This window comes from Centrocercus urophasianus, unplaced genomic scaffold (assembly GCF_019232065.1).
Source record: "Centrocercus urophasianus isolate 14NV4802_14NV808 unplaced genomic scaffold, USGS_Curo_1.0 seq_28, whole genome shotgun sequence".
In the NCBI taxonomy this organism is placed as follows: Eukaryota; Metazoa; Chordata; class Aves; order Galliformes; family Phasianidae; genus Centrocercus; species Centrocercus urophasianus.
The window spans coordinates 1,167,000-1,180,396 of NW_024884844.1; the positions used below are offsets into that span (position 1 = coordinate 1,167,000).

The following is a 13,397-nucleotide window of genomic DNA, read 5'->3' on the forward strand; positions in this document are numbered from 1 at the left end:
AGCATCCTGCAAGATGATATGAAGTGATGGACTCTTGCTTAATCTTGGCATTCTCTGCTGCAAATGAATCACTGTTACTTCCGCCTCCCTGCCCACCCCTCTGCTTGGTTCTTTTTTAATTTTACAGCTTCCCGAGCTTGACACTGGGAAATCGATAAGTAATTTAGAGCCCCGCAAATACAGAGGAAAACAAGTTATTTTGTAGTTTCATAAATATTTGGAAACCAAAATTATCTAAGAAAACAGGTGCTCAGTTGACTCAGCAACCCATCCATCAGCATCACACAGCTAATTGCATAAGATCATAAACATTTATAATTAGAAGGCAAACAAACAAGAATTTTATAAACAGCCCTCTTGAATCAGCCTGCGCATTAAATATTTGTGATAAGGTAATTAAGAACAGATTTACAGTCCTGGCTCAGTGTTTAATACTTTGGAGAATGGATTTGATTCTATGGAGGATGTTCTACAGCCAAGGAGAAAATATTTGATTTTGGTTCTTTTATCCAAGGCTTAAAGTGGTCTCAGAGAAATATTGGCTCTGTCATTGATCAGAGTGGAATTTCATTCATTACACATCAGACAGCTCATTTAAATATGTGTCTAATGTCCCTTGTCATGGACCAATCCACTTTAGCCCTGCTTCAAAGCTGTCTCCTTGGATGGAGCTGCAGGCTTTCCCTAAGTCCTGCTTTTTATGGTTATGCTTTGATCAGAAGATGTCAGAATTCTCAACCATGTTCCAAACTAGACAGGAAAAAACCACCTTTTTTTTGTTTTGTTTTGTTATGACATCATATTGTTTCATTTTGAAAAGCTGGCATCATTACAGGATTATACCTGTGCAATCTCAGTGGTTTATGAGAACCAGAATAAGGATCTCACCCATATTTTTAGCCCATTTTACTTCCCATCTATTTTCCATGTCCCAAAATAGCTAGATTTGAATACTTAAATTAACTCATGTAATTACTTCTACAGCCAGTAAACAAGCTCAGCACTACATTAAGATGAATGTGAGTCCCCCTGAAGCTAATTTGTGATCAAGTCAGTAGGGCTTCTAGTTGTGTTTAGAATCAGAAGGGCTAGAAACTCAGACAACAGTAAACCTAGAATTTAAAGTTTGTAAAGTCAGATGCATGCCCTGAGAAATTAGATATCTGCACACCATTGGTGGGTCAAAGGGAGGTCAGCCCTAAGGGTAGGATGACATTCTGATATGTTGGGTTTTTTTGTATGGAACTGGTTTACTTAGTAGTTGGCTGTCATCAAAAGCAGTCCAGGAAAGCTGGATGGAGGGTAATGCCCCAACATTCAATTCATCAGGGATAACAGTAAACCACTTACTGTATCCTGTTGTGAACATCATCACCCCTCAGTGAACAAGGCAGCCTCCTCATTTTGGTACGGTTTTGCTTCTTGCATCTTGTAGGTCTTTTGTTCTTTGCTCTCGTAATTGAACTCCTGGAACAGGTAGGCAAAAGAACTGCTCTTAATACAAACATTTCTGGTAATGTTGATGGTGACCAAGAATAGTGAAGCCATCACTGTTGTGAAGAATGAAGTTATGCATCTGCTAACTCAACTAGTACGTGCCCTACCTGCTGGTATGGCTTCAGTTACACAAGGGCACTTTCCTATCAGACAGATGGCTGCAAATCAAGGACACAGAGACCCTCTCACATTGCACAAATCCCAATCTCCAGTAAAGCTTATTAACTGTATTACAGTGCATCATCTAAGCCAGTCTACATGGGAAGCTTCGTTCAGCCTCAGTGGGTAAGAACACCGTTGTAGGCAGTGCTGCTTGCATTGCATTCAAAGGGTATAGTCAAAGCTTGGTCACTTGAATGGTATCAATGCTTAATAGTCACATAATGTCATCTGCCTAACCACTTCTGGCATTATCTCATCCTTCCAGCCCTTTAGTTGTGGGGAGGATGGCAGAGCTCTGGGAGATGAGCTAACTCCTAGTGGAAGGGTCTGAGCAGCTCACTCTCTTTCAAATGCGGAGAAATCAAGTGTCCTAAAGCCCACTTGCCATCCCCCAGATATCAGTTCTATCAGGTGCATACAGATGGGTAACAGGACATATGCATTCCCTGCATACTCACAGCAGAAACTACGTAAGCTCTTTTTTTCCAAGTGTGTTGTTTTCTCCCCTTGGAAGCGATGAGGTCTGACAAGGTACGTGCTTTGCCAATGAGCAAACATTTGCTGAGAAGGACAAACCATTCACAGGTATAGCCAGCCCCTTCTTATTTTTGACTGCTGTCCCTGGCCTCTGTGCGCATATCTCCTCCGCTGCAGTGTGTGTGGGGAGATGTGCTCTGAGTTTGCAGTGACGTTGGTGCAGCAGACGTCACCAGCACGTCAGCTGCAGTTACTTACCCTCCAAACACACAGTGAATCATGCCTATGCAGCATGCAAAACCAGCTCAGTGATAGATAAACCTCAGGCATTTATTGGTAAACAGATACTGTTCTGCTGTAAGAGCATAACTCACTCCGCTGCATTTAAGACCTGTTTATTGATTGCTGAGATGAAGCTGTAATCCTTTTAATTCAGGGGGAAAGGGATCCAGCAGAGCAGAAGCAGAAGGAGAAATGGTTTCAAACTGAAAGAGGGGAGATTTAGACTGCATATGAGAGAAAAAATTTTTGCAATAAGGGAGGTGAAGCACTGGCACAGGTTGCCCAGAGATGTGGTGGAAGTCCCATCCCTGCAGACACTCAAGGTCAGGATGGAGGGGCTCTGAGCACTGGTGGGGCTTTAGGCGTGCCTGTTCACTGCAGGGGGTTGGACCAGATGGCCTGTAAGGGTCCCTTCCATGGACTCTGTGATCCCATGATATATCACTGAATAAGCTGAGGGAGAGCTGAGCAGAACAGCCAGCTGGAGGGCGCGATGCTGGGGTGATGAAGATGATGGTTCTTCTAAAGTTTATCTCTACTTTATGTTTAATTCTTTCCCCCTTCCCTCCAGGTCTAATAATACACGAAGGGCCCTCAGTTTACCGGATTTTTAAACGGTGGCAGGCGGTCAATCAGCAGTGGAAAGTGCTGAACTATGACAAAACAAAGGACATGGAGGAACAAAAAACAGGGACCAGGACAAATCAGCGTCCCTCCTCCCAAACCACCCACTCGTCCTCCACTGGTGGTACAGCCACTAACTCCGCTCCGGCCGACAGCGGGGCCCGGGCCGCCGGCCATGCCACAGGCACCCTCTCTGACCACCACTGTGCTTACACCATCCTGCATATACTCAGCCACCTGAGGCCTCACGAACAGAGGAGTCAGTCTAGTAGTAACAGAGAGCTCGTCATGAGGGTCACGACGGTCTGAGCCGAGGAATTCAGGAGGCCTTAACGCAGAGCGGAGGAGACGCAGAACTCGTAACGCAGAGGAGCATGGTGTGCCTTTTTCTTTCTCTTCCCTTTTATTCTTTTCTTTTCTTCTTCTTCTGTTCCTTCTTTTCTTTTTTTTTCGGTAACTGCACAAGATATAAGAGGCGGCACCTGGCCAGCTGAGGAGAAAACAGGTGGAGGGAGAGCTGCACACTCATGCTAAAGAGGTTAATGTTTTCCAGCCAGTTTAAAAAAAAAAAAAGGGAAAAACAAAACAAAACAAAACAAAAACAACCACACAAATCACAAAAAGAAAAAAAAAAAAACAACAAAACAAGTGCAATACAGACTAAAAACTGAGTAGGCAGAGTTCTGGGGAAGCAGAGGAACAGACGGTTTAGCATGTCTTACAAATCCTATTACCTGGAATAGGTGATGCTCTGTACACACCCACCCTACACACACACACACACGCAAGTGTGAGATTTATATAAACCAGGAAGGGAATGAAATATTTGGAGTATTTTTTTTTTTTTTTCAGACTGTGATTAACCAGGGCTATGAGTCGTTTTGTTCATGAGTCATTCTGGAACCTTGTTCGATTTACCATAGGATATCTGAAGTGAAATGGCTGGGGATTTTTCAGTAGTGATTTATGGGAAAAAAAAACCCAAACACAACAACAACTGACCGTTGAATCATCTCGCCAAGAAAATGCAACAAAGCCCAGGCGTCCCCAAATTTCACCAAAACAAAAATTGTGATTTTTCATAATGTTCCTGACAAAGGGTTTGTGAGGGTGGAGTTGGGAGGGAGGGGAGGGAGGGCATTCCATGACCTTTATTCAACGTATAGGCATTTTTGGCGAATTTTGTACAAATGCTCCGCAGGTGTTTCAAGCACAAGTACTGGTATGATTTATGCCTTCATAACCCCAAATCCAGCATCCAGATCTTTCCCATTCACGCACCATTTTTCCATGCAGGCATCCCAGGTTAATTTCCTTTCATTTTACTCCAGTCACAGAAAGCTGACCCATCTCTGTGGGTTTCTGGTACTTTGCTGATTCACGTACTCATACATTTGAGAAATATGTGGGTTTTTTTTTTTTTTTTTTTCTGTGTCTTTACCCCTGCTGCTCAATATGTAACAGTCTCAATCTTGTAGGCTGAACCTTTCACATCCAGTTTGTTTGTTACAGAGTCTATTCCATTCAGTAGCTCAACAGAGAGTTAGTCTGAAGAGGGAGCACAGTTGCTGATCAAATACATAATACTTCTAATAAGTCTCCTTCTCTAGGATATATCCACGAAGGTACTTGTTGCTCTTCAGGAACGTTCTCTTTCAGTGCACAATGGCTGAATCATTTGTGGATATTAAAGGGACACTGTCAAGTACTTTTTAAATAGTTTTTAGAGTTCGGGCTTTTTTTACTCTCCATTGTTTGTAATATTCTCTTACAATCTTGGAAATAAAATTTCTTTCCCTACTGATATTGTTATTTTCCATTTGGCATGTAGTGTTTTCTCTACTCACCTCATTGCTTTTACCATCCTTGTCCTTCTCCACCTTTCATCTGCAACAGGAAGAGATCCATGTTTCCAATTTCCTGCTCACTGTCCTCGCTCCATGGAGTGCATCTCCCAGCTCTCTGAGGCTAAGCTCTTTTGCTGATGCAGCTGCCACAAAGCAAGCATCAGAGTAGAAAGCCCAAAAACAGAGAGATCGGCTCACTGAGGAGCAGCAGCTCAGGAGTCCAAAAAAAATGAGCCTGCAGTGATCAAGCCTGAACTCAGCCCTCCCAAAAATTGCTGTGACTTCAGCCAAACCATGCCCATTCTGCAGATGTGCTGAGAAGCAGTGTGCAGTGGCTGTGTCCGACTGCCTGCTGTCATTGCACCAACACCTCCCACAGCTTTTAATGGAGCCGTGGCAAATGCAAGCCACAAGCCCCCACAGCAGCAAGGCTGTTATAGGTTGAATGTTTCTGCACTGGGGGACGTGTCAAATTTAGCCCCCATGTTTGATCTACCAGCCATTCTGTAATGCTGGAGATGGAGGATAGAGTCTTAAGGCAGGGTCATGTTTTTCATTCAGATTACTTGACAGTGTCCCTTTGAATATCAGAAGGCAACAGAGCAGGTACTGCTCTAGCAGAGAATCTGGGAGGTGAAACACCAGCCAAGAAAGCTGACATGATGAAGACAGACATGAACAGCATGCTTTCTGAGGCCACTGTACCTATATCTGACCAATCTTATTATCCACCAAAGAGTGCTTTTGGCTGAGGTGAGGAAAAGGACATTAGTGGGAAGGAGAGGAACAGGTGATTCTCATCATCTCTAAAAGCAGCTACACCAGAATAACAGTATTGCAGTGAACAGACTCTGAAAGAAGTACTTCTGACCCACAGTAGAGATGAACTTGGTTAAAAAAAGCAAACTCAGCAGCCTCACCCCCACGCCCGTCTTGGAAGCTGCTCATTCCAAGAGATGGGTAATGGTGATGGTTTTGGGGAGGGGAAGGCGTATGCCAATGAACAGAAGGCTATCAGACAACACGTTGTTTCCCCCCCCGTCCTCCCCTCATTTAAAATGAAGAATTCCAATTCCTTTAATTTGGCAAAAGGCTAAAAACTTACCAGGTCAGAAGCACAATTTGCCGTGCGAGAGTGGTGTGACAGCGATCCGAGCACACAGGACTCTGCGTTACTCTCACTCCAGCTCTGCCACCGACTCTGTAGCCTTGGGCTGTTTGGCTCAGTCCCCCATCCACACAGAGGGGGAATAACAATACGTACCTACCTCACAGGGGTGTTGTGAGAATCCACGTTGGTAAAGCCTGCTGAAGTGCCACAGGGAGTCGCGAGGTGTGTGGTGGGGGTGAGCAGCGCTGCCTGTTTGCTGGTTACAGTCCGAAGTGCTCAGCAGGAGAACCACAGGCCCTCTCCTGCTTGGAGATCCGCCTCAATCTGAAGCAGAGGGTGTCCTCTGAGTGCCCTCTCCTCCATTGCATGACATTTTAAACAGCTGTGAGGTGCAGGGTAGTGACCGACATGAAGTCCTACTTGACCAGGGATTTGCTACAACCTTTTCTATATCTGTGGGGTTTGTTGGTTTGGTTTTTCCATATATTGTGCTTAGAAATAAACTTTCCACTTAGGGCTGGCGGTTCGGGGTCTCTTCTGTTGCATGGCAATGTATACAAGTCTTATTGTCTGTCTTACTGTGCAAATGATCCCGCAGCCCAATTTCAAAGATGGGTATGGTCTGAGCCTTTTCCTAGTGGCATAAGACTCAAAAACCTGTCTAGATTGTTTAATATTTAAACACCACTATGAACTTGTCAATTGTATGTGTTCTGTGCAATACAAAGCATGTCATTACCCGGCTTGATGGGCAAAAGGAAGGTCAAAACTTGTTCAAAGAGCTTCATACACATGCCAGCTTGGAGCCAAAGGGCTGCCACCAGCAAAGCAAACTCGGTGAAGCCATTGGAAATTATTTTCAGAACAGCTTATTCCAAAACAAGGTAATTCCGAGTTTATGAACTTCGAGGCTGCCGGCCCGAGAGAACAAGTGCATATTTAGTGGCATATTTAGTGTGGGGCTTGGGGTTTGGGATTTTCTCTTTTCTTTCCTCCCCAAAGTATTGATGGCAGAAATACTGATGAGGGTCTCTTCCTTTCATAGCACAGTTCTCTCGACTCCCACAACCTTCTCGTGCCATCCTGTTTATGCTACTATGCAGGATTTTAAAATGTGCAAATAGAGATAGTACACTCCTGAGACATGCAAAATGCATTGTGTACTGGAGCCAGACCTATGTTACAGAAGGTTTCTCTTTTTTCCGTGCATCTTTTCTCCAGTTGTCTGCTGGGTTCCTAAAGAAACGTTATCCGTATTTTCTTACAGAGCAACCACATCAGCTCCACCAACAAAGTTTGCTGAATTTGGCAGCTGTTTCTCCCACTGGAGAAAAATTCCAGGTCCTATCACTGTGGACACCCCCCAGTTCTTGTGCTTTGTCGTCCTCCAGTGCTGTCTGGTGGTGGTCAAGGTGGGGGACTGTGTTCACACATCATCAAAAACTATGTGTGTGGTCCTGCTCATTCTTGTGATTTCTGCTAGTTCCCCGATTTTAATCAGTTTTGACAGGTCTTTCTGGTAATGCTTTTCTGATTTTATGGTTTTCAAAGGTGCTTTGCTCTGTGTCAGTTGTCACTGCTATTCTTGCCTACTACATTAACGCTGGCCTCTTGCTTCCACAGCTCTTCCATTTGTGCCATTCACTTTCTTGCTAAACATCCACTGCCAAATTCAGATTCTTATCATCTGTGCCTGTAATGGCTCAAACACATGGACCAAGGTGATCAGAAAACATTAAGACTATACCAATAGTCAGATTCTGTCAAAGCCAGCTGGTCCTCTTCAATGTATACTTGCCAATCTCAGAGCCTGCTGTTAATTGGTTGCCACAGAAGACTATAATACTATCAAAACTCTTATGCTCAGTTAACACTTGGTTTCTGATTTCAAATGTCAGAAATAATGAGATGTTTCCTGAGTAAATCAGATGTGCTCCCTGATGTTGTTTCCCAAGCAAGGTGCTGAAGAAGTTCACATCCTACCTTACCATGACGGGTGACCCAAGGAAAGAGCAAGTCAGCTACAGAGATTTGAGTCACTGGATGCTGGCATTTTTAGTTGGGGAGACAGGTAAATACTGCTCATGTCTGCCAATTCCATAACAGCACTCAAAGCCCTTGCATCTGGCAGCAGTAAAACATCTGAGCCAAGACCTGTAGATGATGGACAGTTCTGAAAACCTTCCAGTTTGGAAGACCATCCCCTGCCCAAATCCAGTGGCCAGTCATTTGAACTGCTTCTCTTTGTTTTCCTCTAAAGAAAAATGTTTACTCTGATTAAACATCAGCTACTCATCGGTGTGGGAGCAATCATCTTCCAACCTGTGGCTTATCTACCAGGACTCCTGCACATCTGCTTGTGAGACTTCAAGCAAGAAGACCTACTCCTTTCCCTTGCTGTCAGTCAAGGACTTAGAGGCAAAATTGCTGCAGTAATTGATGCGAGTCAGCAGTACAATTGCCTTAGGATATCCTAACCTCCTCCTCCTCATTCTTGTGCTAACAGATTCCTCATCCTCTTTGCCACCCCTAACCTCCAACACTGCAGATCTCCTGAACAGACACTGGCACAGAATTCCTCACTGTCCAGTTTCAGTCTTGCTACATCCTTCATGTATTCAGATAGGCAAATTCATGTCATTGACAGGTAATGACATATTTAAATCCCAAGAGAAAAAATAAGTGAAGGAACTCATTGCATTGACGTTCACCTCCCTTTCCACGTGAATGGGGGTATAGTGAAGATATCAATTGGCTTTCATGACAGCAGAGCTGATTAGCTCAAGGAAGATTTCCCTCAATAACATGAGTCTGACACGCTGATGTTACTGAAGGCACTTTGATCTCACATCTATCATTTTGGATGTAAGGAGAACTGAATCTGACACTTTCTGTGCTGATGACACAAACATCAAAACTAACTTAGTTCATTATTCAAATTACCTCCAGGTCAGTGGGTGAATTTCTCCTTTGATGAAAGAATGATGTTTTCTCTTCCAGATTTGGAATCACAAGATAAAATATATGTACATATATACATATATATTTATAAATGTTCTCCTGCAAAAAAAAAAAAAAAAAAAAAAAAGAGGAAAACAAACAAACCTGAGAGAATGCATAATGGCATTGAATAAGTCTTGACAGGAGCTAGGGAGTTACTGTGTGGAAAGTACTACATATGATTTGACTTCAGGCAAAGAGAAAACAGAAGAGTGAAATGCTTTTATGAGATCTTTGGCCTGCCTCTCTGGTTCATACTCATTACTGTATAGCATTTAATTAATGCAGAAGTATGTGGAAAACAGACACTTAGCTCCAGCAATGGGAAACAGACTGAAGTCTCCTCAAACTTATCTGAGCCATACTCAAACAAGCACAATGATGCAAAAGCACAAGGATCTACCATCAAAAAACATTTGACAAGAGATGGATATCCAAACAAGGACAGGTACAATTTTCCAAGCCAAATTCTTCCTTGCTTACTTTCTATTATTATCTTTTTTTTTCCCCCCCAAGCATCCTGGGTTTAAAAAAACAAAAATTAAAACAAAACAAAACAAAACAACAACCAAGACTTAAACAATTAAATAACAGAAAAGAGCTTCTTAGTATTATGTATAAAGATATGGCTTTAACACACACAATTAGCTACAATTAATTCCTTGCTTGCTAAATGAAAGTCTAGGTGATTGGGTCTGCTCATTATAAAGAAGGAACCTTCCTAGATTGCAGCCTTCTACAGAAAACTACAGATTACCTCTGCTTGAGCTAGCCAGCTTCTTGCACTTCTCTAAGGCAAGATGACATCCTGTTGCTACCACATCACATCCGCACCACATGAGCTGGTGACAGCAGGCTCAAATGTGAGATGAAGTTCAAGCATTTGTGCAATAACCAATGCCACCACTAGCAAGTGGTCAAGAAGAAAGCTTTTCCCAACAAGGAGAAGGCTGCTGTTAACAAGTCTCTGTGGGGCAGCAGGAGCATCTATCAGTTTGTAACAGCTTTGAAATCAGTAATCACAAGAACTGCAGCTGCCCTGTGTACCCCACTAGTGACTCACCTCATCCTTTCATAGTTCAGAATTGATGAGCAGACTAGCTCTGTCACCACCTTCCTTTCAACACTGCCATCCTTTAGCATCCAGCTAGCCACATTCCTCTGGAAATTTTTGCACTGCATGTTACAAAGTTTCAGTTTAGTCCTCTTTCCAGGAAGGACAGACAGATCTCTACCTAGTCCACCCTATCTTCTAACACAACTACAGATAAAAAAAAATCTATGTTCTCTGAACAGTTGATCTCCTTACTCATGTTCCCCTTCTCTTTCACACCTTATTCCCTAATCTCTCTGCTTTTGCTTAGAAAGGGGTGATTCCTTGCTACAAAGAGGCACAGCATCTTTCTGAGATGGAAGTATGGGCAGCCCTTCTCCTCCTTCTAAGAGGCACACAAACCTTTCTCCACATCCCTCTGGACTTGCGTGGCCAGCAGAATCCTTATTCACAGCCTAGCTTCTTAATTCAGAAGAGCAAGCACTTTCAAGCATTTCCTTCACTGCTACAGAGCCATGAGATAATGGCACTGGGAATCTTTCGTATCTTAGCCTCAGGGTAACTAGAGTGGATGATGTACCTGAGCCCAACACACAGTGAGGCAAAGTACTTGTATTTCAGAAGGTGGTAAAACTGGGTGAGGTTTGCCCAGATAGAGGGGAGAAAAAATCTTTATCAGGTTCATATGGCAGCAAAACAAAACTGCCTTTTCCCTAGCGTTTTTAGCTTGTACACATCAGCTCTCCATTTTAAACAAACCTTCTGTAGGCAAAGCAGGCCCAGCTTGAGGAGAAAATCTTCCTCATAGCAGAAGCACAACCAGCCCATAGCTATGCATCAGCCCCTTCAGGACTTCTGCCCCAGTGAGGCTGAGAGTAAGAAGAGAGGTAACCAGTGGGGATGGCTACAACACTTCCCTTAACCTACATCCCCAATAGGCTTGGTCCCCAGCAGGCTAATTCCACATCTCCTCACATGAGCCCCCCTTTGAAATCACTCCCAAGGACTATGGACTGATCCTTCATTACTACAGGGTCTGACCAGGAGAGAGAACAGCTTCTGCATGGATCTCCAAGATCTTGGAAGGGTCCTGAAGTGGGCCTGGAACCAATCTGCACCCATTGAGGGATGAGATGATGGTATGTCCATGCAGAAATGCACTCTTGGAGACTTTCTACAGAGATATCTGTGGGGTAGGGGAGGGGGGAGGTGGGGGGGGGGGGCTGGTTTTGTTCAGAGCAGGAAGCACGGGAGGAAAGAAGTTGCAATGTAAGAAAATCAGCCACAAGGGAGGGGTTGACTAAGAGGAATGACCATGTCAACTGTGTTACTGTCCCGTCATTCTCCTGAACCCGGAATGGAAACTTCCAAGTGCTCTTCATGAGCTTATGTTTATTAGAAAACTATTCCTGGGTGTTTAAGGTTGTTTTCTAATGAAAATATCCATAATAAAAAAAAGAAAAAAAAAAAGCAAATGAAAGGCTCTTGTTAATTTTTTCCTCTCTTCTCTGTTAACCTGTATTGCACTGTGAAATTTACCTCCTCCTCATTTGTTTACTGCCATTCCTGGTCAATAAAATGTCTTTCTTTCTGGTCACAATCTGCACAGGGTGCATACAGTAAGCTTTCATCTCCTGCCTACACATCAGCAGTCAAGGCTTCACATAAAGAATGTGAAAAAAACCTGTGGCTTAGCACCACAGCACAGTGCCTTTGCACTTCGACTCCACATTCATTTACGTCATTAAACAGCAAACGTTGTTTACCAAACATCGCTAGAAGGTTCATGCATAGTGCCAGGGAGAAGTTCAACCTCGGTAAGTATGTGCGGCGCTGAAAAACACGCTGCTATTTTTGGAGCACCCCCTCTGCTATCATGGTACACGACTCTATCATACACAAATTGCTGCAAGGGCTTCAAGACACAGAGACGGCTTAGAGCAAATATATGCTGAGAAAGTAAGGGTCAAGGAAGGTCTGCACAGGCTGTCCAGAGAAGCTGTGGATTCTTCATGCCTGGAGAAATTCAAGGCCAGGTTGGATAGGGCCCTAGGCAGCCTAATCTGATGGGTGGCAACCAGTCCATTGCAGGAGATTGGAACTGGATGATCTTTAAGGTCTCTTCCAACCCAAGATACGAAACAACCATCAACATCATAGCAGGAAGGGATAGGTAAGGAGCTAGGCTATAGCTGCAGCTCCTCAACGGACTACTGCATACATGACAGCAAGATGTACTTTTCCTGTTCTGAATGTCTTTCCTTGTTTTGGCAGTACCTACTAACTGCCTAAAACATCACTTCTACACAATGCGTCCTGAAGTCCATTGCCACTCGCTGCACATTTCCCATGGCAGGAGGAAAGCATGGGCAATGCTTTCGCAGCCAGACACAGGGCTCAGAAAAGACATGGGCACAAGGAACATTGAAAACGCTTTTGCTGAAGGGTCAGTGAGCCATGAGTGGACATGCAGCGATCCTCCTGTGGAGGCTGACAGACTTTATACCTCATCCTTCCCCTATCTGTTCCGAGGTCTATTCCAGTAAGTCTGTGATAAAACACAGAGAGAAAAAGGAACAAAAGGAGAAAAAGAAATGGAAAATATGAGGATCTGACTAGAGAGAAACAGCTGTGCAAATCAGAAAATAGCAACATATGGAGGACTGAAAAGACAAGGAGAGGGAACTTGACAATGGGAGCAAGGACAGGGCTGAGAGAAGGGAAGAGTATGGTGTGGTGTGGTTAGTGGCACCTATTGATTAGTGAGCAATAACATTCATAGTTTGGAGAAAATAGGGCATGGCAGGCCCTAGAGAATCCCTGAGGAAAGGAGGAAGGAACCGTGGAGCATCAGACAGCTTCACCAAGTCCTGTCCAGGCAACCCGTCTGTAAGTCCAGAACCAAAATAGGTTATTTCACATACTGCAGCCTGGTTTGTTTTATGCTGTGCACACAGCTACAGTGCTACAAACCGTAACATGGCCTGCATCTGCTCAGACCAAAATTTCCTACACCAGCCAGCCAGGAATATGCCGAATTGTAGCAGCTGTAACACACTGGTCTTTGCCAACTCAGAAGAACTGGAATACTGAAATGCCAATTTGCTCTAAAGAGATAGAAGGTTGTCTGTAAAACAAGGAGGTTTGAGTGATTCTGCAGCCTGGATTCTCTCACACACAGGCAAGAGTGTTGCCAAAACATTGAGATCTGAGCTCAAACTGCAAAATTCACAGCAGAATTGGGAAAAAAAAATAAAAAAAAAATAAAAAAAATCACAGACTTGAGAGTAAAAAAAACTTCAGGTAAGGTGGTAGCAGGAAGAGGCTTTAACCATAGAGAATG

The 13,397-nt window shown here is 43.7% G+C and overlaps 1 protein-coding gene across 1 annotated transcript in view; it reads left to right on the forward strand.

Moving 5' to 3' along the window:
* Positions 1-3,351, forward strand: part of MARCHF4 (membrane associated ring-CH-type finger 4) — a 78,805-nt gene extending 75,454 nt beyond the window's left edge. The window contains exon 5 of the mRNA XM_042827472.1: positions 2,990-3,351. Coding sequence (XP_042683406.1) covers positions 2,990-3,351 — 362 coding nt within the window. The remainder of the gene's footprint in view (positions 1-2,989) is intronic.
* Positions 3,352-13,397: the final 10,046 nt, after the last annotated feature.